Raw genomic sequence first — 24,572 nt, forward strand, 5'->3', positions numbered from 1 at the left:
TAAAAATTCCTTCCAAAATGCAGACGTAAATTGCACTCCCCTATCAGAGATGATGCGTTGGGGTGCCCCGTGCAATCTGTAAATGTGCTGGATGAAAAGTTTTGCTAAGGCCTTTGCAGTGGGAATTTTTTGGCAAGGGATAAAGTGCACCTGTTTGGAAAATAGGTCCGTGACTGTCCAGATAACAGTATTCCCATTGCTTTCTGGCAATTCCACTATAAAATCCATGGCTATTTCCCTCCAGGGGGCTGAGGGACTTGCCAGTGGTTGTAATAGCCCTGGCGATTTCCCTTGCAACCTCTTTGCTGATGCACAGGTTGGGCAGCTGGCAACATAACTTTCTATGTCCTTTTTTATTGATGGCCACCAAAATTGCCGTTTAATTAAGTGTAAAGTTTTTACAAATCCAAAATGCCCTGCTGATTTTGTGTCATGGCAAAGTGCATGAAAGTTAGTCTTTGAGTTGTTGGTATATATAACTTTTCCCCTACCCAAGGCAACCCGTCTCTCATTGTGCACACATGTTTGTTTTTCTGGAACCAGTCATCTGTTTCCAAACTTTTTCTGAATTCAATCCCAGTTTGGCTGTCCAGTTGTGGTTTTATTTTGGCTTGGGTTCTTGTGGTTACTGGTGCTGCCAGTTGTGACTCTGCCATTATTGGTCTAGAGTCTGTGGTTCGTGCGCTGTTATATTGGGGCATGCGAGATAGTGCATCTGCCAGGAAGTTCTTTCTTCCTGGTAAATGTTTGAGCTTAAATTGGAATTGGTGAAAATGCTGGGACCAGCGGACTTGTTTGGGATTGAGTTTCCTGGAAGTTTTCAGGGCTTCTAAATTTTTGTGATCAGTCCACACCTGGAAGGGGATTTTGTTGCCTTCCAGGAACTGTCACCACGTGAGTAATGCCCAACGTATCCCATAAGCCTCCTTCTCCCATATGGGCCAGCGCTGTTCTGTTTCCGTGAGTTTCTTGGATGTATATGCACAGGGTTGCAATACTGTATCATCATTTTCTTGTAATAGCACAGCCCCCACTGCCACATCACTTGCATCTGCCTGTATTATGAAGGGCTTGTCCATGTCTGGGTGCCTTAGTACTGGTTCGGCAGAAAAAAGTCTCTTTAGTCTCTCAAACGCTGCTTGGCACTCCATTGTCCATGTTAGTGGCTGGCTAGGTTTTACTGAGGATGTTCCCTTCGTTTTTAGTAAGTTAGTGAGGGGCAAGGCTATCTGTGCAAATGAGGGGATGAATTGGCGGTAAAAATTTGCAAAGCCCAGGAAACTTTGTAGTTGCTTTCTTGTGCGGGGTGGTGCCCAATTTAGTACTGCTTTGACCTTCTCCGGGTCCATTTCAATACCCTGTGGGGATATGCGATAGCCTAGGTAGTCTATCCTTTCCTGGTGGAATTCGCATTTTGAGAGTTTGGCATATAGGTGAGCGGCTCGCAGCTTCTTTAAAACCGCTCTGACAAGTTTGACGTGTTCTTCTTTTGTTTCAGTAAAGATAAGAATGTCGTCCAAGTAAACAAGGACCCCCTTAAATAGGTGCTCCCTTAGAACGTCATTGATTAATTGCATAAAGACTGCAGGGCCCCCTTGTAATCCAAATGGCAAGACTTTGAATTGATAGCACCCCATGGGGCAGTTAAATGCAGTCTTCCATTCGTCCCCTTCCTTGATTCTCACGCGATAGTAAGCTTCCCTTAGGTCTAGTTTAGAAAAAATTTTCCCTTTCGATAGGTGTGACAGCATGTCTTTCATGAGGGGCAGCGGGTATAGGTTGCTTTCACTGATTGTATTCAGGGCCCTATAATCCACGCATAAACGTAAAGAGCCATCCTTCTTCTCTCTAAAAAGGACCGGGGCAGCCACTTTAGGCTTGGCTGGCTCAATGAAACCTCTCTCCAGGTTTTTTTTTTATAAATCTTTCCATTTCCTCCTTCTCCTTTGGGCTCATGGAGTATAATCTGGGCTTCGGGAGTTTTGCCCCAGGCTTGAATTCAATGGTACAGTCTGTGGGTCGGTGGGGGGGAAGCTCATTCGCCCTCTCCTCACTGAAGACTTCAGCAAGGTCCCTATATTCCTCTGGTATTTCTGTTAATCTTTTTTCCTCTCCTATGGATGCTTTTTCTATTCTTGATTCTGGTAGCCTCCCTTGGGGTTTTAAGTCCATAGGGTCCCCCTTCGGGAATTTGATTTCTGTCGTCCTCCAATTTACCCAGGGGTTCCATTTTTTCAACCATTCCATCCCTAGAATCATTGGGCATTCCATACCTGGGGTCACCACAAACGTTAAGTCCTCTTCATGGTTGCCCAGGGAGAGGTGTATTGGCAGAGTGGCTAGGGTAGCTGGCACCCCCCCTGCTATGGATCCATCTAGCTGGCCAAATGAGATTGGTTGTTCCAGTCTCCTGGATGGGATGCCCAGATTCCCCACTAGTGTTGGGCTAATGAGGCAGCGGGTGCAGCCAGAGTCTATTAAGGCTTTCACCTTCACAGCTTCGGGCATGGGGGGGATTAATATAGTCACTGTTTTGAAGATGGGTGTGATGCATCCACTTACCAGGGGTTCGCCCTCCGAGCTGTCATCTGAGGCATCCACCGGCCCTGTGGTGTAGGCTGGAGTTCTTTCCCCTTGGTGAGCAGAGGTGGGGGTTTCTGCAATTTCCATCATTCTCATGGCTGTTTCTTTTGGCTTAGCTGAATACTCTCTGGGTTTGTTGATTGGGGATCTGTCTGGGTTGTGCTGGGGGGCCTTTGAGCGGCATTCTACAGCTCGATGCCCTTCTCTTCCGCACTTGAAACACCCCATTTGCTTCTTGGCTGTATCCGATGATTTCACCGGTTGGTGTGTCAGCTCAGGCGGGGGGCGGCTCCATTGTTTTCTTCGGCGGTGCCTCTTCAATATGTCGATCTCTGCTTCCTCTGCCAAGACGTACCATTCCTCAAGTCGATGTGGGTCCCCTCGGGGCAGGCAAGCATCATATAGATCATAGTTTAGTCCGTCTTTGAAATGGCCAAGGAGGATGTCTTCTGGCCAATTCAGTTTGCTGGCAATGGCCCGGAATTCTTGTGTATACTCGGCCACTGGGCGTTTGCCTTGCCTCATCGTTGTTATTCTTTCACGGGCTTTGCGATCAGCCAGGGGGTCTTCAAATCGTCTTCTCAAAGAGGACATGAAACGGTTGAAGTTACTGAGTTCTGGGGCATTGGAGTCATGCAAGTTCACTACCCAATCCGCAGCTGGTCCATCCAGGGCAGATTGCACGATCCGGATGCGGGCTTTGTCGCTGGGAATGTCCTGCCCATATTCCTCCATGTAGCTGAGTACTTGGGTTAGGAAAAACCCCAAGCGTGTTGGCTCCCCTTTGAATTTCACCTCCAACGGTGGACGTCTTGGAATGGATCGGTGCCTCCGTTGTGGGTGGTAGTGTCTTCCGTCCAGATTGCCATCTGTGGTCCGGTAGGGGGTGGGGGCTCCTGGATCAGTAGATGTCCCTGGGGTTGCAGGTTCCACGTCCCCCTCGGTGTCTCTCCCTTTGTGGCTCCAGGAACTGGGGCGGCCGTAGGGCTCAGTATTCTCCTCTCCTAGGGAGCTGAGAGTTCTCTTCATCAGGTCAATAGCTTTCTCTAGGATCCAGTCTGAGTACGGTGCCCAGCTTCCTCCCTCTTCACTTGCGTGCAGGGATTTCTCCATCTCCTGCTTCCATTCTGGTTGCTTGGTCCCCCGTCTCAGGGTCACCTTTCTTGATTCCTTTCCCCACTCACTTTTCTTTCCAACGCCCATCGACCAGCGAGGCTTGTGGTCCTGTGTCTCCACCACTTCTTCTCCTGAGGAATCTGGCCTCTCGGATTCCAACATCTGGCAAGGTTCCAACTGGGTCAGCGGCTCTCTTTCCAGGGAGTTTTCCCCCTCTCTTGCTCCATTGTCTGACATGGTAAATTTTTGCAAAATCCCCCGGCAAGGGTCTCCCTTCCAGGTGGATTAATTTTGCAAGTCCTGTCTAATGTAAGGACCCACCCCACTTTGCATCTTAAGAAGACAGAACTCTTGGAATAATTCTTCCAACAGGAATCCTTTATTAAGAGAAGTGGTTGCAGGCATGCTAGACAGGACTTGGGGTTCAAGCTCTTCCATTCAAGGTTTTAAGGGGTTCCCCAGTAGTCCCACCCAATCAACCCCCCTTCCAGTGATAGTTTCAAGTATACAATTCCACCCCTTTTCTTCTTTCTTCCGTCTGGATGGAGTCTTCAGATAACTACATGAAAGGCAAATACTCTCCTTTGGTATGCTAACACTTCTAGGTTACAATAAACACACATTCAACATTCAGCCCTTTGAAGTGTACTGAAGGAAGTGAGGGCCATAAAGCCCCTTTGTTCTCCCCCTTCTCTCCCTCTTATGGCAGAATCCAGAGATGGCAGAATTGGGAGTTTCTATATTTGATAATTAAAGATGAAATATAATTGGATTCTGACAGTGGCACTGATCCTGGGGCTTCCCCTGAGCCCTGACAACCCTGCAGCTCCCGCCATCTCTCGCTCAGGCTTGTGCAGTGCTGCCACCGGTTCAACTCATTCCCCTCCCCCACTACCACTTTTCTAGGATGGTCGCGTACCACATGCCAGGTGCCAATGTACCACAGGTGGTACCGATACCACTGGTTGAAAAGCCTTGGTATAGGGTCCCCTGCTTGAGCAGAGAGGTGGACTAGAAGACCTCCAGACCTTCCAACTCTGTTGTTCTGTTATTCATCATTTATTAGCTCAGAATAAATACAATGGATGGGAAGTGCAAGTAGCTGCTGTTGTAAAGGGTTGAGACTTAGGGTTGAGTATTAATTTGGAAGAAGCTACTGACTTGGTGAATATTAACTATTTTGTAAAAACAAGCAGGCTTTTCTCTCTGTACTTTGCTTCTATGTTTATTTATCCCTTTCCTTGAAGAAATACATCTCCTTTTACACAGTTTTAATATCTTGTTTGTCTTTTGGCTCATAATTGCTGATTTTAACAATTTTGTGATTTGTAATAATGAGATGTAGGGAGTAGGTATTATGCCTATGCAAAACCTCAAATGAATGCCACACTTAAGTGAAATTTGTGCAGAGAATTTTTGTGAAGCTATTTCACAAAAGCAGTGCATACTCTCTCTACCCAGCAACAGTGTGACTATACTGCTTCATTTCTCCTCGCTTCAGAAAGTTCCAAAAGCCAGAGGAAATTTCTGTGCATGTGCTGAACATGCATAGAAACCTTTTGCAACACTTCTGGTCAACTATTGGAAGTCCTGACAGAGATTTCTGCACATGTGCAATGCAGACACAAAACTAAAAAAAAAAAACAACCCAACAACAAAAGTCAAAGTTGCAAGACGATGTGTATTGTACTGCATGGCACTGCACTGCACTGCACTGTATTGTACTGTACTGTATTGCATCATATTGTACAATATTATATTGTACTATCTTATTACCTTAATAAGACAAAAATGCATCAGTGCAAATTTGTCTATAGAGATTCTCAGTCATCCAGGTATGGTTGTCCCAAAGGTGCTTTGTTCAGGAGGCAACTGGACTTCAAAAGAAACACAAGAAAGTCCAGTTGCCGCCTGAAAAAAGCATCTTTGGGATCATTGCAAATTGTCTTACTAAGCAGACTCACAGCCATATCACTCATCTTTAATAAATGTATTTAATAATAATGTCAGAAGAATTTGCTTAACCTCTGTATTTTGTAACCCAAATTCTTAAATATTAATTTAATATTTTTGCCAATTGTGTCTTTTTAAAGTCATGCTTGAAAAAAATTAAATTTTTCATTTCATTATAAATGCACAGATAAATGTAAAAGTGGCCTCTAATAGTTGCCTAATGTTAAGACTCAGTTTTCTGCTAAAGAAAGATGGAAAGAGCACTTATATCACCAGAAATACACCATATCAAAGTACTTTCATTTGATCCTACAAAACCATTGCATTTGGTATCATTAGTAGAGTTATGCACATTTTGGAAACAATTCATAAAAAGCTGCCTTTTGATATACATTAAAGAAGACCTTGTTTCAAGCTACTTTGCTGATTAAAAAAAGCTATTGTTGTTTTAAGGAGTCTATTTATTAAAGTTAATCAGTTTTTAAAGAAGCTGCAGCAGCAAATTGTTTTCAAGCTCATGTGGAAGTTTGAAAAAAATGTTGATTTAATGAATCACAGAGAGTTACTGCATGTAAGTGATGCCTGAAGTATTTCATGCAAAGCTTGCGAAGCCCTAAGAAGACCTTGCGAAAAGATGAAATAAAACTTTTTAACAATGTTGAATAAAACATCTAATTAATGTTACATGCTTGATATTCCTTGGAGAATGAATATGATCTCTTATTTCAAGAGGCAACCTTAGCATACTTATGTCACTTCCTCATCCCCCAGCTACTAATTAAGTAATATTTGCTTCTAGTTGTACAATTTTAAGAACAACTTTAACATTCGTAAGGAGCATTTTGCAAAACTAAAGAGCAGTAATCTTTAAGAATTGCACATCCTGACACAGACATCCACTAATCACCGCTGAAGATGTTACTTAGCCTGGTAATGAAATGTTCGGAAACCAACCCTTAAGCTGAGAGAATGAATCTTCACCCTCCATAGTCTCTACCTTGGGGCAGGGAGAGGATGATCCAAAACACAATGATCCACTTTACTCTAACACTATGATAATTAAAATGACTCTAGAGCAGTGGTTCTCAACCTTCCTAATGCCGCGACCCTTTAATACAGTTCTTCATGTTGTGGTGACCCCCAACCCCCCATCCAGCTGGCCGGGGAAAGGGGGCAGGAAGGTCGCTCTGCTGGCTCCGCCCAGCCTGGTTGGAGAAGCACCATTCCTCTCCCTCTCTCCCTCTTTCCTCTCTCTTTCCCTCTTTCCTCTTTTTCTTTCCTCTCCCCTTTTCTCTTTCTCTCTCTCTTTCCTCTCTTTCTCTTTCTCTTTCTCTTTCCTCTCTTTCTTTCTCTTTCTCTCTCTGTTTCCTCCCTTTCTCTTTCTCTCTCTTTCCCCTCTCTTTCTCTTTCTCTCTCTCTTTCCTCTCTCTTTTCCTTTGTTTCACACTTTCCTCTCTTTCTCTCTCTCTCTTACGGCAGCATCATCAGGGGTCCCCGCCGCCCCCGGCCCGGCCTCCACCGCATCCTCAGCTGAACGGGTGGGGAGGGGGAGCAGGATGGGAGGCAGTGGCTACGACAGCAGCGGCGGCTGCTGCTGCATTGTCGGGGATCCCCACTGCTCCTGCGCTGCCCGGCCTTGTCCTCTGTCCATTGATGGAGCTGCGGTGGGGGCTGGTGCCGTGTGGCCTGCCAGCCCCTCCACCAGCCCGGCTGCTCCCCCCCAGGCACCCCTCTTCCTCCCAGTGCCCTCCCGAACCGCTTTGGGGGCAACAGGAGGACGGAGAGGAGAAGGGTGAGAAAACCGCTGTCGCCATCCCAGCCGGGACTCCACACTGCCTGGCCTCACCCTCCACCCATCCGATGGAGCCGCAGTGGGGGCTGATGCCGTGTGGCCTGCCAGCCGCTCCGCCAGCCCGGCTGCTCCCCCCAGGCACCCCTCTTCCTCCCGGTGCCCGCCCGAACCGCTTTGGGGGCAGCAGGAGGAAGAAGGAGAGGAGAAGGGTGAGAAAACCATTGCTGCCATCCCCGCGCTACCCGGCCTCGCCCTCCACCCATCCGATGGAGCCGTGGTGGGGGCTTGTGCCACACGGCCCGCCAGCCCCTCCACCAGCCCGGCTGCTCCCCCCAGGCACCCCTCTTGCCCCGGCACCCGCCTGAGCCACCTTGGGGGCAGTAGGAGGAAGAAGGGGAGGAGGAAGAGGATGGCAAGGAAGCCGCCACCAGCGCTGGGCCCCAGGAGGTGGCTCTCCTCTCCTACCTTTGCTGCATCACCTTCTTCCTTCCCAGCAGCCTGGACTCCGGCGTGCCTTCCTGACCAATGGGTCCAATGGTCGGGCTGGCTAGGGATTGCAGTGGCTGGTCTCCCTTGGGCCGCGGTTTGTGGGAGGGCTGGCCCACTCAGCAGAGCCTCCAGCGGGCTGCTCCCAACAGGGATCCCGAGGCTTACCCGGGCGGCTCCAAGGCCACGAGGCCCTGGCCGCACTTCTCCCAGGGGGTGGAGCACCTGAGCGCAGGGCCAATCAGGAGTCCTGCAGGAGATAAGTCTGCCTGAGAGAGGGAGAGAGAGAGAGAGAGAGAGAGAGAGAGAGAGAGAGAGAGAGAAGGGAAGGGAAGCGAAAGTGCCTCTCTGTCTCTCTCTGTGTCTCTGCAAATGGTGGAGGAGGCTGTGTCTCAGTTCCTAAGACCATCAGAAATATGTGTTTTCCGATGGTCTTAGGTGACCCCTTGAAAGGGTCATTCGACCCCCAAAAGGGTCGCGACCCACAGGTTGAGAACCACTGCTCTAGTCTAGAGGAAGACATAATATGATTGATTTGTAATAACTTGGAAACAACTAGTAGAAACCAACATAGACTTGTGAGGAGCAAGTTTTAGCTTAGTAAATTAGGGGAACGTTATTAGAAAACTACAGGTGTCTTTGACTTATGACTGCAGTTGGGACCAGAATTTCCATCAAAATTAATTGTGGTTGTAAGTCAAGTCAGACCTGATTTGGGGACCATTTTTACTAAGCATTAAGCAAATCTGCACTCTTTAAGTGTGAACCCATTCTTCTGAATGGATTTTTTGTTGTTGTTGTTGAAAACCATCAAAAATCTCACAAAGTGTGATCACATGACTGTAGGATATTGCAAATGATTATAAATGTGAACCAGTTGCCAAGCACCCAAACTGTGATTACATGACTGTAGGGGTGGTGTGATGGTCATAAGGGTGAGGACGAGACCTTTTTCAGCATCATTGTAACTTCAAATGGTTGCTAAACGTATGGCAGTAAGTTGAGGATTACTGGTAGTCTAGTTCTAGGCTAAATGGCTTGGTAACCATTAGTTTGAAATTTGTCCTTTTTAGATATTTTTCATCAACTGGAATGTGATGTTGAATCATTCTGGGCCTTGTAATATTTAATATTTTTTAATTTGATAACTTGAATGAAGAGGTGGAAGAGATTTACATCTGACACAAATCAGGTTGGATAGGTAATATTTTAGAAAAGAGAAATAATATTTAAAACAGTTTTGATAGGTTAGAAAAATAGGCTGAAAAGACCTGAATGACATTTAACAGAGATAAGTGCCAAGTTCTTCTTTTAAGGATGAGGAATACCTAACTTAACAACAGTTGCAAAAAAGATCTTTGATTTTAAAAACTAAGCATAAATTAGTGGATTGCTAATTGCATCAAAAGGAGTATATTTCCCATTGAGGAAGTAATGTTCTGTTTTATTCTACTTTGATTAGATCCTATATTAAATATGGTTTCCAGGTTTGGAAACTATTGTTTCAGAAGGATTCAGTGAAGTTTGAAAGATTCTCAGAGAATTGAAAAAGACTAGAAACTAATGAAGAGAATGAAAAATCTAACTATGTTTAGTTTTACGAAGAGATTGAAGTGGGCTTCCAGTTTTGTGCAGTAGCCAAGGGATTGCGGGGCTCTGCACCCTAAGGCTGATTTTCTGCCTGTTAGGGGACCCTAAATGGGCCAAAGGTCACCCTGAAGAGGTGGCAAAGAAGGAATGAAGTCCCGTGGACCACAGAGAGATGGTGGTTGACCCGATCACTCTGGGAAATGTCTTCCAGAAACCAACAGGAGAAAGGCTAGCCTAACTTCAAAGTCTAGCCCAAGCTACAAGCAACCAAAGCCCAAAAGCACTATTTTAAGCTGATTGTAAATATTGTGTTTGGATCTGGGTAAGAACATAGATTTTCTCTATTCTACATATTAACTAATTTCCTGGGGAAAAAACCTCCGAAAGTAAGGAGGGGGATCTTTGTTCCACTCTTCTGCAGATGGAAGTGGCAAATTAAATATTTTATGGGGGAGAAATATACTGTAATGAAATGAATATAAGACCTAAATCTGGATAAGTTTGTTATTTGTCTAAAATCTCTTAAGATCTTCATTTTAAACTATGAAAATAGAAGATAACTCTTTATTTTGAAAACTGAAAAAAATGAACTGGTGCTGACATCTAGTGGTGCAGAAAGAACATATCAAGGAAAAAACAAATACTTTCCACAAGGAAGATGTATGAGATGTTGCAACTAATTCAAACAACAATGATCTTAAACCATGATGAAATTAAAAATAATTTTGAAAGTATAAATGAATCCATCTCCAATTTGATTTCATGGCAAAAAAAATTCTCAGAGGATAATAATGGAGAGGGAACAGGTAAAGCAGATAACTGAATATAAATTAGAGGACAGAGATTTAAAGATGGAACCTAATAATATAAGGAAGTATGACTTGACCCAAGTGGAGAAGGATTTACAAGAAACATTGGACATGGAAAAGATAACTTGCACTCTAAGACTACAAAATAAATCTGAGGATAAGAAAAAAGATGTGACAAAATGGATTGCAGAACTATTGGGAGTACCACAAGAAATGGGAAGACAAGAGATGATGAAAGAAACTAAGAGAGAAAGAAAAGACAGTATCTTCAATGAATATGAAGGGGCAAAATCTTTTTACAAAGACATGTTGCTTGATTTGCCTCTTATATCTACAACAACATTTGCAGGATTACGGAAAGACTCTTTGATTCAATGGAATATATTGATTGGGAAAAATGTTTGGCAAAAGAAGAGAGCTAAAGTGAGAATTGAGGAATTAGATGATGGGATGTATCAGAGGGAATATTTAAAAATTAAACTTTTAATATGATTGAAGAAATAGAAAGATTTTAGCTTAAGTAATATAGTATTCTTTCTTTTCTTTTTTACTTTGTTTTTTGATATGAGAAATATAAAAATGTTTGGGATGGTCAATATAAAGGAAATGTTTTAGATATTTAAATGTAGTTGATTTTAAGAAAGTTCCAACGGATAATTAAAAAAAAGTGTTTTGAATAGAGTTTAAAAAATAGATGATTGGATTTATTAAATAGAATATCTAAAGATTAAACATATATTTAATTATGGGTAAAAAGAACAGAAAAATTTTGGGAAAAAAAATATTAGTTTAAGAGAGATATGTATTTTAAGTAGTATATTATTTTCTTATTCTTTTCTCTCTTCTTTTTTTGTTTTTTGTTTTGTCTTTTTTTTTTACTTTTTAAGACATGAGAAATGTAAAAGTGTTGGGATGGCCTGTATGAAGAAAGTAGATTTAAATACTTAAATGCAATTAACCTTGATAAAATCTTAACCAGTAAGAATATTTTGAGCATTGTAGGGAAAACAAATTTAAATAAGAATTGTAAACAGGATTTATGATGAGGCAACTAAGATGACCAGATAGAAAAAAAGCATGATATTGATGTGAATATTATTTGTAGAAATTTTAGAAAAATCTTTATATTTAATTGTTACCTATCAAACTAATAAGAATTGTATCAATTCAAGGTTGGCAAAGAGAATATTATTGGAAGAAGAGAAAATCAAGCAAAGCTATTATGTGGACTTTGGAATATAGAAACTGATTGTTACTGATTACTTTGCAAATATAAGCCCAGACAACATGCTGTTTACCAAATATTAAAGTGTTTATGTTAAAAAAATCAATAATATATATTTTTTTTAAAAAAGAAGAGATTAAAATGGATATAGTAATATTTTTCAAATGCCTTTCTTCATATTTCATGTTATCTCCTGAAGCCCATGTGTTAAGAGCAAAAGTTTTCTATTTACTGTTCTGACAAAATTCTGATATTATCTTTTCTCCCTTCTTTTGCTATTAGAGGGAAATTGCATGTATATTTCTATATGTAACAGTGTGTGAAAAGGAAATATTAATTTTATAAAAGGGATACTTTTCACAGATAATTATTTTTATTTAATGATATTGGTTCAACTAATATCAATTCCTTTTTTTTTCTTAGTCCTACTGTTTCTTGGAATATGCCTTTTGGCAGATACTGTATATGTACAGATACACAATATAAATATGTGTCAGAAGCACATTGATTTGGGGGTGGATTGGAATTCACGGCCATGTTCCTTTCTGGGAAATACAGTAGTTTGCTCCAAAGGTTGCTAACTGAGAAAGTGAAGATGGGTTGGGCTTTTCAGATCTAAATATCTTCTGTGTTGATTTCTAGTCATTTCTAGCTCCATTCCCACATTATGCTACATTATGCTAGAAACAGCCTTTTTGAGAGCAGGGATTAGCTTAGCAAAGAATGGGAAACAGAACCTAAGTGATATTAGTCTCTGAGCTCTTTCAATCCAGTTTCTTAATTATATCATTTTTTGTTCAGTTTTAATCATCGCTTTCTCTATTTGCTACTTACAGCTTGGCTTTACATCCAAGAAAAGACATTGTTGTCACTGGAAGTGATGATCACTTATGGAAAATGTGGGCTTTTCCTAATGGGAACATTATTGTGAAGGGTGAAGGTCACACAGATTGGATTTCTGGATGCTGCTTCCATCCAAGGTAAGTAAAAATAGTTCTGGAAACCAGCATAGATTCTTTTGGGCCTTAACCTATTAAAAGTGATTACTTTCAGTATATCATAAATTTTAGTCCACATGCTTCTGTATAGGAGACCTGTCCCAATCCAATCCCTTAGGAAAGACCTTTGACTCCATTTGGTTAAAGCTAAAGTGATGCTTGCAGTAAATTCAAGCCAGCTCTGAAATCATCACGCTTGCTGGATACAAAAATAAAATGTAGGTTTGCCACCAACCCATCCCTCCCCTGTGACCAGTCCGTTTCCAACTAACCAGACCTTGCCAAGATGTTTGGAGCACTCTGAGATGTTTAGGGGTAATCCACATACATTCTGGCTGTGGGATGCTGGTACAAACAGGAACCAGCTGCTCTGGTCCTTCTAACCTGTCATTCCTCCCCTTCTGATTTCCTATCACATGCATACAAAGTTTTATTGCCTCTTCATCTTTCCCTCTTTCATCCTTCCCCTCTTCTTCTTTTGATAACAGGATGCCTGTGAGGCCCCCAAAGCCAGCCAGATCTGACATTCTGCTCCCCTCGACAGAGACATTAGTCCTGCAAAAGAAAAAAAGAGAGGGGATTTCCTAATTAACAAACAGTTCAGTGTGGTTTATCTGGGTATCAGTCATGGAATTTTTAAAGCAGTTTGGGTGCTTTAATGTTAGAATATTCATGAACAGGAAGAGTCATGTGGTAACTCAGTCAGCCAATGGGAAGAAAGTGCTACTGAGTCTGTGCAAAAAGAGTATTGAGTTAGGAGCTGGATTTCCAGTCTCAAAGTTTTGTATCTGGTCTGTCTCTGTAAGAAGTCTTCAATTAAGCTATGTTGCTGTAAAGAAGAATGGTATTGTAAATATTTTTATATAAATATAAAGTTATTTGAATCAGCTAAATGCAGTCAACTGTAAGAGCTTCTGATTTATTTTTCACCAATTAGAGAAATTAAAATTCTCTAACAGGTTATGGGCCCAGGACTTACTAATGACTGCATTGTAATTTAAAGCTGGAAGAAATTGCCTGTGTTTAGAAAGTATAACAACAAGGCAGAATTAGCAGAACGGCTGCAATGGAATTTAAAGAAAGCTCTGTGCCTCGTTTGGGCCAGAAGAATTACATTGTATGGGCTGCAAAAATGGAATGTTTGCTGAAAGCTAAAGAGCTGTGGTATATTGTTGAAAATCCACCACAAGTGTTTGCAGCAGCAGATCAGAAAAGCCATGATCAAACTATGGCTTATCTTATCTTGAATTTAGATGATGACCAATTTCTAAAAGTTGCAAATTTAAAGACTGCAAAGGAGATATGGTTGAAATTGAGAGCTGTGCAGGCTTGCAACATAGTGCAATTGTCAAGAAAACTTTACAGGGCCTGTTTGCAACCAGGTGAATCTGTGGAACAGCATTTAAATAAAATGCAAAGTTTATTTTTGGACTTAGAACAACATGGGAATAAATTCCCTGAGTCCCAGAAGGTTTTATTGGTGTTGAACAGTTTAGATAAAACCGGGACACAGTTTCTGCAATATTTGAGTGCAAAGAAGAACAAGACTTAAAGTTTGAGGCTTTAAAGGCATGTTTACTTAATGAAGAAGAAAAAGCCATTTTAGAAGCAGCCACAAGGAGGAGAAATTCCTGAGGAGGGGGTCCAGACTGCAAGTCTCCAGAGGAGAAGAAACAAGCAGACCGGACCTGGACCAAATTGCAACAAAGGAGAGATTTTGCAAGAGAGCTTTACCAGTAAAGAATTGCTACATTTGTGGAGCCAGCACACATTTGCAAAGGAACTGTTTGCAGAAAAAGACATTTGTGCAAAGAAAAAGGACTGCTTTGCAACAGGAACATTTTGGTGTTGCAAAAGTTTGCAATAGTAACAACAGAGACAAATGGTTAATTGATAGTGGGGCAAGTCAAACAATTGTTAATGAGTCTGAATTATTTTGCAGGTTTGTTCCAGTAGCACAAGAAGCTGTGGCTTTGGCAAATGGTCAGAAAGCAAAAGTCATTGGAAAAGGCAATGTAAAAATTCCATATTTGGAATCAAAGTTTACCAATGTGCTTTGTGTACCTGAGATGGAACATAATTTGTTAAGTGTGTCTAATTTAGACAAACAAGGTTTTGAGGTCATTTTTGTAAATGGGAAATGTCTCATCAAAAGGAATGGGAATATTTGTGCAGAAGGCATAGAGGAAAATAATCTATATGTATTGCAGGGGCAAAAGGTTCAATGTTCCCATATATTTAAGAATGTTGCAGAGCATGATTCATGTGTTCATCTTCTGCATAGAAGACTTGGCCATGCAAGCTTTAAAGTTTTGCAGCAAATGCAAGATTTTGCAAAAGAGCTAAATTTGAAGGGATGCAAAACATATTTGGACTGTGCAGTATGCAAAGCATCAAAGTCAAAGGCATTCCCAGTTAGTAAATGTAGCACAAGACAAACAAAAAGAGCTCTAGAGCTGGTTCATGCAGATCTGGTGGGACCTATGCAAGCCAGTTTGGGAGGAGCAAAATATGCACTGGTAATTGTTGATGATTTTAGCAGGTATTCGTTTTGCTATTTGCTTAGAGCAAAGACAGAGGTGCCACAACAATTCAAACAGTGGGTAAGTTTTGTAGAGAGAAGGTACAGACAACAAGTGTGTCAGTTGCAAACTGACAGAGATACTGAATTTATGTCAACTAAATTACAACAATGGTTGGGGAAGTTGGGGATAAGACACAGACGTACAAATCCTTTCACAGCAGCAGAGAATGGTGTAGCTGAAAGAAGGAATGGTGTTTTGCAAACAATGAAAGATTCATTATTGGAGGATTCTGGTTTGAGCAGGTCATATTGGGGAGAAGCCATATTGACTGCTAATTATATAGTTAACATGCTGTGGAGTTCCTCCATTAATAATACTCCATATGCCATTCTATATGGGAGAAAGCCATCACTGGCACATTTGAGAATTTTTGGAAGTACTGCATGGGTACATATTCAAAAAGCAATCAGAAGAAAGGGACAGCAAAAGGCAAGAAAGCTTAGGTTTGTGGGCTATGAGCCAGGGTCAAAAGGATATCGCTTTAGCGATGGAAGTAAAAGAATTATAATTTCAAGGTCTGCTAATTTTGCAGAACAAAATTGGGACAGAATTAATGCAAATTCTGGGTATGTCTCACTTAATGACGGCGATCTGTTTAGTGACAATAACTCATCTAATGATGAAAAAATGATTATAGAAGATGTCCATGTTCAGGGAGGAGAGGCTGAACAAGACATGAAGCCAGAAAGACTTGAGACACAGGAGCAGTTAATACCACGTAGGTCAGAGCGATGTAATAAAGGAATTCTGCCTGACAGGTATTCTGCCAGCAAGGTAAAGGTTTGCAATGTGTGGTATGAGCCAAGAAGTTATAAAGAGGTGTTGGCATTACCAAAAGCTGAACAAGAAAAATGGAAGGAGGCCATGGATAAAGAGATGAAATCCATGGGAGACCATGAAGTATTTAAATCAGTGACTTTGCCACAGGGAACCAAAGCTGTGGGTTGTAAATGGGTATATAAGAAAAAGGTATCGCCAAATAATGATATACAGTACAAGGCCAGGTTAGTGGCACAAGGTTTTTCACAATTAAAGAATGTGCACTACGATGAAGTATTTGCGCCAACTGTGAAAAGTGAGAGTATAAGATTAGCACTGGCATTGGCAGCGGCATATAAGCATAAAATCTGGCACTTTGATATCACAACTGCATTCCTCAATGCTGAGTTAGAGGAAGAAATTTATATGATCCAAGCACCAGGATATGAAATTGCAAAACCTAACATCGTATATAAATTAAACAAGGCTATTTATGGGCTGAAGCAGTCAGCCAGAAACTGGAATATCTGTTTAGATACTGCTTTAAAGGATCTTGGATTTAAAAGTTGCAAAGCTGATAACTGTATATATATTGGACAGTTACAAGGAGGGAATTGTCTACTGTTATCATTTGTGGATGATCTTTGCTTCATCACAAAGGATGCATCACAAGTCAAAGAATTTGCTGATAAATTAGGAAAGAAATTTGAATTAAAGAATTTGGGAGAAATAAAAAATTATCTTGGTGTAGAGATACAAAAAAATGAAAAAGGTGGTTATATTCTCAGTCAAAGGAGAAAAATTGAGCAGTTATTGGAGAAATATAATATGAAGGATTGCAATACTGCTCCCACACCCATGAGTGCAGACTTTTATAATAGTTTAAGTGCGGACAAAGGTGAAACCTGTGATCAAGAGATATATCACTCAGCAATAGGGAGTTTGTTATATCTATCACAGTGGTCCAGACCAGACATAGCTTGCGCAGTAAGCATTTTGAGTCGTTTTACTGCTGCACCTACAAAGTTACATTGGATAGGTGTAAAAAGGATTCTCAGATATTTAAAGGGAACTATAAATTTGGGTCTTCAAATACAGATTACCGAGGAATTCAAATTAAAGTGTTATGTCGATAGTGACTATGCAAATGACATAAACACAAGGAAATCAAATTCTGGGATTATAATATTGTTTGGAGGGACTCTGATTGGATGGAAGTCCAGAAAACAAACAACTGTTGCTATTTCAACAGCGGAAGCAGAGTTTATTGCTTTATCTGAATTGTGTTCTGAAGTAACATGGTATGTACAGTTGTTGCAAGATTTAAATATTAATGTAAAAGAATCTGTAAAGGTATTTGAAGACAATGCTGCCTGTATAAAAATGGCAACTGGTGACAGGGTGAAGAACAGAAGTAAACATGTAGACATTAAGTATTGTAATGTCAGGGAAGCTGTAAAAGGAAAATTGATTAGTTTACATCATTGTTCTTCTGAGGATAATTTGGCAGACATGATGACTAAACCACTGGGTAATGTTCACTATGGAAAATGTGTAAAGTCAATAGGTCTGATGTCTCTTCCTGTCATGAAGGGAGGAGTGTTGGAATATTCATGAACAGGAAGACTCATGTGGTAACTCAGTCAGCCAATGGGAAGAAAGTGCTACTGAGTCTGTGCAAAAAGAGTATTGAGTTAGGAGCTGGATTTCCAGTCTCAAAGTTTTGTATCTGGTCTGTCTCTGTAAGAAGTCTTCAATTAAGCTATGTTGCTGTAAAGAAGAATGGTATTGTAAATATTTTTATATAAATATAAAGTTATTTGAATCAGCTAAATGCAGTCAACTGTAAGAGCTTCCGATTTATTTTTCACCAATTAGAGAAATTAAAAGTCTCTAACATTTAATATGTTGGGAGTCAACCCATTCAGTTTCTGAGGGGCAAAGTCTTTCCAGGCTACCAAATACTGAATTTTCCTCTGATGTATGCGAGAGTTCAAAATGTCTTAGACTTCAAAGTTCTGCTCTCCTTCAATCATAATGACATCGGAATGTGGTTGCGATTCGGGACACAGGGAAGATGGGATTTCAGATTTCAGTAGACTACAATGAAATACTGGGTGTACCTGTCTGAGCGTTTTTTGCAGGTTAAGTTCTACACTTACTGGGTTAAAAATCCTCTTGATGGGGAAAGATCCAATGTATTTCAGTCCAAATTTCTTTGACGATTGTCCAGATTGTAGGAATTTGTTAGAGAGATAGACCTTGTTTCCCATCTTACAGTCCTTTGGCTTGATGTGCTTTTTATCAACTGGTATTTTGTATGCTTCCCTAGCTTCATCCAAAGCTTTTCTCACCACTGGCTAGGTCTTCTCTAACTGGGCAACCAAATCTTTCAGCCATGCAGTCAATGGGGTCACCTGAGGTAATTCAGGGATAGCTACAAAGTCTTGTCCTGTGGCCACTTTAAATGGAGTGAACCTGGTGCTAAAGTGCACAGAGTTATTATAGACAACTTCCTTGAAAGGGAGGAGGTCCGTCCAATTGTCCTGTTGGTATTTAATATAGCATCTGATGTACTACTCTTGGACGCCATTGGCCCTCTTGCACCCCCTCCCATTAGTAACTGGATGATGCGAGGAGCTGAACCTTTGAGTGGTCCCCAAAAGTTTTAGGGAACTCCTGCCAAAGGTGCGAAGTAATTGGACTCTGCAATTTGAGATTATTCTTTCTGGAGCACCATGCAGCTGATAGATGTACTGCACGAATAGTTTAACCAAAACACATGCTGAGGGGAATTTTTGACAGGGTATATGTGATATATTGCTATGTCCACTTGTGATGGTTCTGATTAGTTTTATTTGGATGTTTGATTTATGTGTGACCTTTGGCTGTAATAAATTGATTGATTGCACAGGGTATAAAGTGCACCTGCTTGGAGAATAGATCAGTTATCACCAGATCATTGTATTACCCAAGCATTCAGACAGTTCTACAATAAAGTCCATTGATATCTCTTTCCATGGGGCTTTGGGCTCTGCTACTGGCTGGAGAAGCATTGATGTTTTTCCTTGTCATCTCTTGGCAGAGCACAAATGGGGCAGCTAACCACATAGCTTTCTATGTCCTTATTCAATGATGGTCACCAAAATTGCTGCTTGATTGATCATTGGCTTTGTAATACATATAATTTAGCTTTACCCAAGTTAGACCATCTTGCATTGTACATTCTCCCTTGTGCATTTGGAACCACTCATCCTCCTCCAAAGCTGCCTTTAAGATACCCTTTAAATCATCAGCTAGTTGGTTTTCATTTTGGCTTGTACCCGGGTGGGGCCGCCTGGAGGGGATGACCAATTTAATCACCTCTGGCATTGAACTATTGTATTGCAGCAGTCTGGATAAAGCATTTGCTAGAAATTCCTCCCCCCTGGGAGGTATTAATGTGAAGTCTAGTCGGTTAAAATACTGGGCCTAGCAAGCCTGTTTGGGTGATAATCTCTGGGTGATTTTTAATACTTCTAAATTTTTATGGTCAGTCTATACTTCAAAAGCAGTTTTCCCTCCTTCTAGAAAATGCCTCCAAATTAGGAGCACCCAGCGTACCGCATAGGCTTCCTTCTCCCAGACTGCCCATCTCTGCTTCATCTCATTTAGCTTTTTAGAAGTGTAGGTGCAGGGATGCAGGACCCATTGCTTGTTTTCTTGTAAAAGCACTGCACCCACTGCAACATTACTAGCATCAGCCTGAATGATAAAGGGGGTGTTGGGGTCTGGATGTTTCAGCACCGGCTCCACTGCGAACAAGCGCTTAAGCTTTTTGAATGCAGTCTGCCATTCTACAGTCCATTTAAGTTGCTGGCTGGGTTTGGGTTTCCCCTTCCCTTTTGTCTTTAGCAGGTTGGTGATGGGGAGGACTATCTGGGCAAATGAGGGGATAAACTGGCGGTAAAAGTTCTCAAATCCCAGGAAGCTTTGTAGTTGCTTCTGGGTGCGAGAAGGAGCCCACTCTAGCACTGCCCGCATATTTTCAGGGTCCATCTCTATCCCCTCATGGGAGATGCGGTAGCCCAGATAGCCAATTTTACCCTGGTAGAATTCACATTTGGACAGATTGGCATATAGTTCGGCCGCTCAAAGCTTCTTGAGCATAGTTCTGACTAGTTTTACGTGTTCTGCCAGGGTCTCTGTATAGATTAAAATGTCATCCAGGTAAACTAACACTCCCTTGTACAAGTATTCGTGCACTCCCTTGTAAATGTGTTTATTAGCTGCATAAACACAGCAGGGGCCCCTTGCAGTCCAAAATGGAGGTCCCGGAACTGGAAGCATCTCAAGGGACAATTGAAAGCTGTTTTCCACATCCCCTGCTTTGATCCTCACTCAGTAGTACGCCTCCTGCAAATCTAAATGGATGAAGACCTTTCCTTTGGCCAAATGGGCCAGCATGTCCTTCATGAAGGGAAGTGGGTAAACATTTTCTACACACTCACCATTAAGCCCACAATATTTAACACATAGACGAAGGGACCCATCCTTCTCCCTAAACAGTACCGGGGCAGCCACCCTCGGTTTGGAGGAATCCGTGCTTCAGGTTTTTGTCTTTAAAAGTCCACAGTTCCCTAGGAGTCATGGAATACAGTTTAGGTTTGGGTAATTTGGCTCCCAATAGGATTTCTATGGTACAGTCAGTTGGCCAGTGGGATAGGAGTGCATCTGACTCCTTCTCACTGAAGACGTCCCATAAGTCCCAGTACTCCTTGGAGATCTAAGGATCATCCTGGAGTCAACCTTTGGGGCTACTCCCACCTCCCTTTTTGGTTTTACCTACTGCAGCTTTGGGGTAGGTTTTTGACAGCCCTTTTCTCTCCTCCTTCACAGTCGGCTCACTGGATTTTTAGCAGCCCCCTCCTCCTGTTCACATAGGGGTTCCATTTATGGAGCCAAGACAATCCTAACAGAAGGGGTCTTTCCATTCCAGGGGTTACGATGAAGCTCAGGGTCTCTGTCTGTGCACCTTTCCTCATCCCTATTGGTTCAGAAGCAAATGTCATTGCCCCCTCACCACTGAGCCCTCCAGCTGGTAAAAAGCTATGGGCATTTTAATCTCAATAGCACATCAAAATCATTAAATATCAACAATTACAATGTAATTGTTTCACTATCATAAATCAAAGTAGGTCTATAATGTTACTTTAAAGAAACAGACAGTTCAGAAGGCAACATAGTGTGTTATATGATTTGAGGAAAAGCTCTCATTTATACTACTTTATATTGGGGTACATATGCAAGAACAGGATATGGTGGCTTAAATCTCTACTGATTCACAAAAACTATCTCCAAACGTGGGCAGAGCTGATGATTTCCACCTATTGGAAATTATCTCTGCTACTTATTTATCTATGACAGGGGTTTCCAACCAGGGGTGCGAGACAATATTCCAGGGTGTGCAAAAACTTGGATTTTCAAAATTGTAGTATATATGCATAATTCGTTGCTGTTATTTAGAACTTTTGTAAGGGGTGCAAGAATATATCAGAAGTGTTTTAGGGGTGCGGGGTACAGAAAAGGTTGGGAGCCGCTGATCTATGAGGATATAAGTGGAGACCCCCTTTTTCCCATAGCTTAAGCAGGTGGGAGGTGTGATAAATCCTTTTCTTGGAGTAAATACTAAGAATTTACTAAGGTTCATTAAAAATATTGAATCTTTTTTACTAAAGCAAGGTTAGAGAAGAAAATTGAAAAGAAAAAAAGAAAAAGGAATGAACAAATATTGTATGAAAAAGCTGATGACCTGCTCCCTCTAGATTCTTAAATAAGCACAGGCAGCAGAACAAATTTACACAATCCAGATTTCAGTCCATAAATAAAATATTCTCTATACTGCAACAAATCTCTCTGATCCTAGCTTGCTGTCCAAATTCACTAAATGCCTGTTCAGTTGCTGTCAGCTGGAGCTTTCCTCTTATCTAGCCTGCAGCAAGACTTCAAGGAGGAAAACATAAATGCAGTGTGATAAATATAAAATTAAGACTACCCTCTCCTTTTATAAAGCTCTCCTGAGAGGGGAAAAATTCCTTTCCTGGTTGTCCTCTTAGCATTTTATTTTCCTGGGCTTCAGATTTTCTATTCATTACCTCATTATAGGTCAGCTACTTTCCATTAATGTTTTCAGTGTCTCAACCCCCCTGAAATGGAATTTTCTCCACTTTTTTCCCAAACTTAAAAAAAAAGTCCTCCACTTAGCGTGCTGTTGATAAGTACGCTGTGGAAGTCATTTGCATTCTTCTAGATGGTTTTTTCACCTTTCCACGAGCCTATAGTCGTAAAACTCTCTAGTAGATTCCCATGTGGATACAAGCCAGGTCCAATTCTGTTTAATGATTTTGAGGTAAGATGAAGTTGGCTTGGTGCTGTCACTTTTAATTTATTATCTTTACCAAGCTTGATTTCTGTCAGAAAAAAATATATCATCAGAGGAGATAATTTATATTGTAGCCTGGTACAAGAACACTGAATATCACATCTTTTTTAAAAAACTATTTTCATGGGAAGATTATGGTGCAAGTATGCATATAAGAGTTGGGATATTTCTTTTTTATTGAAAAGTTTTATACAAATTTATTATTACAATACAATAACCCTCTCTCCCTCCCCCCCACCCCAACCCTCCCCCTCACGTCCCAGAGCTGATTACAGGGTTAAAAATAAGCAAACAAATTCTAACTAAGTGTAAGGACCCACCCCACTTTGCATCTTAAGAAGACAGAACTCTTGGAATCTTTCTTCCAACAGGCATCTTTATTAAGAGAAACTGGTTGCAGGTATTCTAGACAGGACTTGGGGTCCAAGCTCTCCCATTCAAGGTTTTAAGGGGTTCCCCAGTAGCTCCACCCAATCACCCCCTTCTTCCAGCAACAGTCTCAGGCATTACACTCCCACCCCCTTTTCCTTACTGCTGGCTGGATGGAGACTTCAGAAAGAACTACATGAAAGGTAATAGCCCCATTCTTATGGTTAGTCCTTTTGGTGATATCCACATTCAGTCGCTTTGAAGTGTACTGAAGGAAGTAAGGGCCATAAAGCCCCTTTATTCACCCCTTCCCTTCATCGTATGACAGAATCCAGAGAAGGTAGAAATGGGGTTTTCTATAGTTGATAACTAGAGATGAAATATAATTGGATTCTGACATCCTGCCCCCTTTAAAAAAAAGACAGATCCACCTGAAAGAAAACAAAACAGGTATAAAAGTTAGTCAGGCTTGTTAGGATATTCTGTGTGAAACTTCTTTAATAGCTTCGGGGTTCTGACATGACGTTTATGGACCCACTTGTTTTGTGAGGCAGGGAGGTATTTCCAGGCAACTAGGTACCAAGTCGCTCCATGATATCTCCTAGAGTCAAGGATTTCCTTTATTTCGAAATGTTGTTCACCCTCCACCATGATTGGAGGTGGTGGTGGGGGGGAATTTTTGGCCGTAAAGGTGACTGATGCTCTCTTTTCAGCAAGCTGCAATGAAAAATTGGGTGTATTTTCCTGAGATTTTTGGGTAATTCTAATTCTACTGTTACTGGGTTTATGATTTTTTTAATTGGAAAAGGCCCTATATATTTTGGTCCAAGTTTTTTACAGGTTTTAGGGACTTTAGGTATTTTGTAGATAGGTACACCATTTCACCTATAATGAATGGTGTAGGCTCAACCCTTTTTTTTATCGGCTTGTGCTTTGTATGCCTGCCTAGATTCATCTAGGGCTTTTCTAACTATTCACCAGGTATTTTGTAATTGTTCCATCCATTCTTTCAGTGATGGGATGGTCGGTTCATTTGGAGTTAATTCTGGCATGGGGTTGAAACTTTGACCGGTGGCTTTTTGAAAAGGAGTGGAACCTGTGCTGGAGTGGACTGCATTATTGTAGGCAACTTCTGCCAAAGGGAGTAGGTCCGTCCAATTTTTTGCTGAAAATTAAGAAAACATCTTAAATATTGTTCAAGTACTGAGTTCATTTTTTTCAGCCCCCCCCCCATTTCCTTGTGGATGATGGCTAGATGTCAGTCCCTGAGTGGTCCCTAAAAGGGATAAAAATTCCTTCCAAAATGCAGACGTAAATTGCACTCCCCTATCAGAGATGATGCGTTGGGGTGCCCCATGCAATCTGTAAATGTGCTGGACGAAAAGTTTCACTAAGGCTTTTGCGGTGGGAATCTTTTGGCAAGGGATAAAGTGCACCTGTTTGGAAAACACGTCCGTGACCGTCCAGACAACAGTATTTCCATTGCTTTCTGGCAATTCCACTATAAAGTCCATGGCTATTTCCCTCCAGGGGGCTGAGGGATTTGCCACTGTTTGTAATAGTCCTGGCGATTTCCCTTGCAACCTCTTTGCAGTTGCACATTTTGGGCAGCTGGCCACGTAGTTTTCTATGTCCCTTTTTATGGATGGCCACCAAAATTGCCGTTTAATTAAGTGTAAAGTTTTCACAGATCCAAAATACCCTGCTGATTTTGTGTCATGGCAAAGCTGCATGAATGTGACTCTTTGGGTTGTTGGTATATATAACTTTTCCCCTACCCAAGGCAACCCGTCTCTCATTGTGCACACATTTTTGTTTTTCTGGAACCATTCATCTGTTTCCAAACTTTTCCGGAATTCAGTTCCAGTTTGGCTGTCCAGTTGTGG

At 41.5% G+C, this 24,572-nt stretch overlaps 1 protein-coding gene across 6 annotated transcripts in view; it reads left to right on the forward strand.

Moving 5' to 3' along the window:
• SPAG16 (sperm associated antigen 16) overlaps positions 1–24,572 on the forward strand; it is a 422,131-nt gene that overhangs the window by 160,404 nt on the left and 237,155 nt on the right. For 5 of the 6 annotated variants that reach the window (XM_039332825.1, XM_039332823.1, XM_039332822.1 and 2 more), the window contains one exon: positions 12,391–12,534. In XM_039332825.1, the coding sequence (XP_039188759.1) occupies positions 12,391–12,534 (144 nt within the window). Of the gene's footprint in view, positions 1–12,390; positions 12,535–13,040; positions 13,305–24,572 lie in introns of those variants that run through there. The other variant, XM_039332827.1, reaches the window with a different exon arrangement.

This window comes from Crotalus tigris, unplaced genomic scaffold (genome assembly GCF_016545835.1).
Source record: "Crotalus tigris isolate CLP2741 ecotype Arizona unplaced genomic scaffold, ASM1654583v1 scf7180000024464.508515016:1373766, whole genome shotgun sequence".
Lineage (NCBI taxonomy): Eukaryota > Metazoa > Chordata > Lepidosauria > Squamata > Viperidae > Crotalus > Crotalus tigris.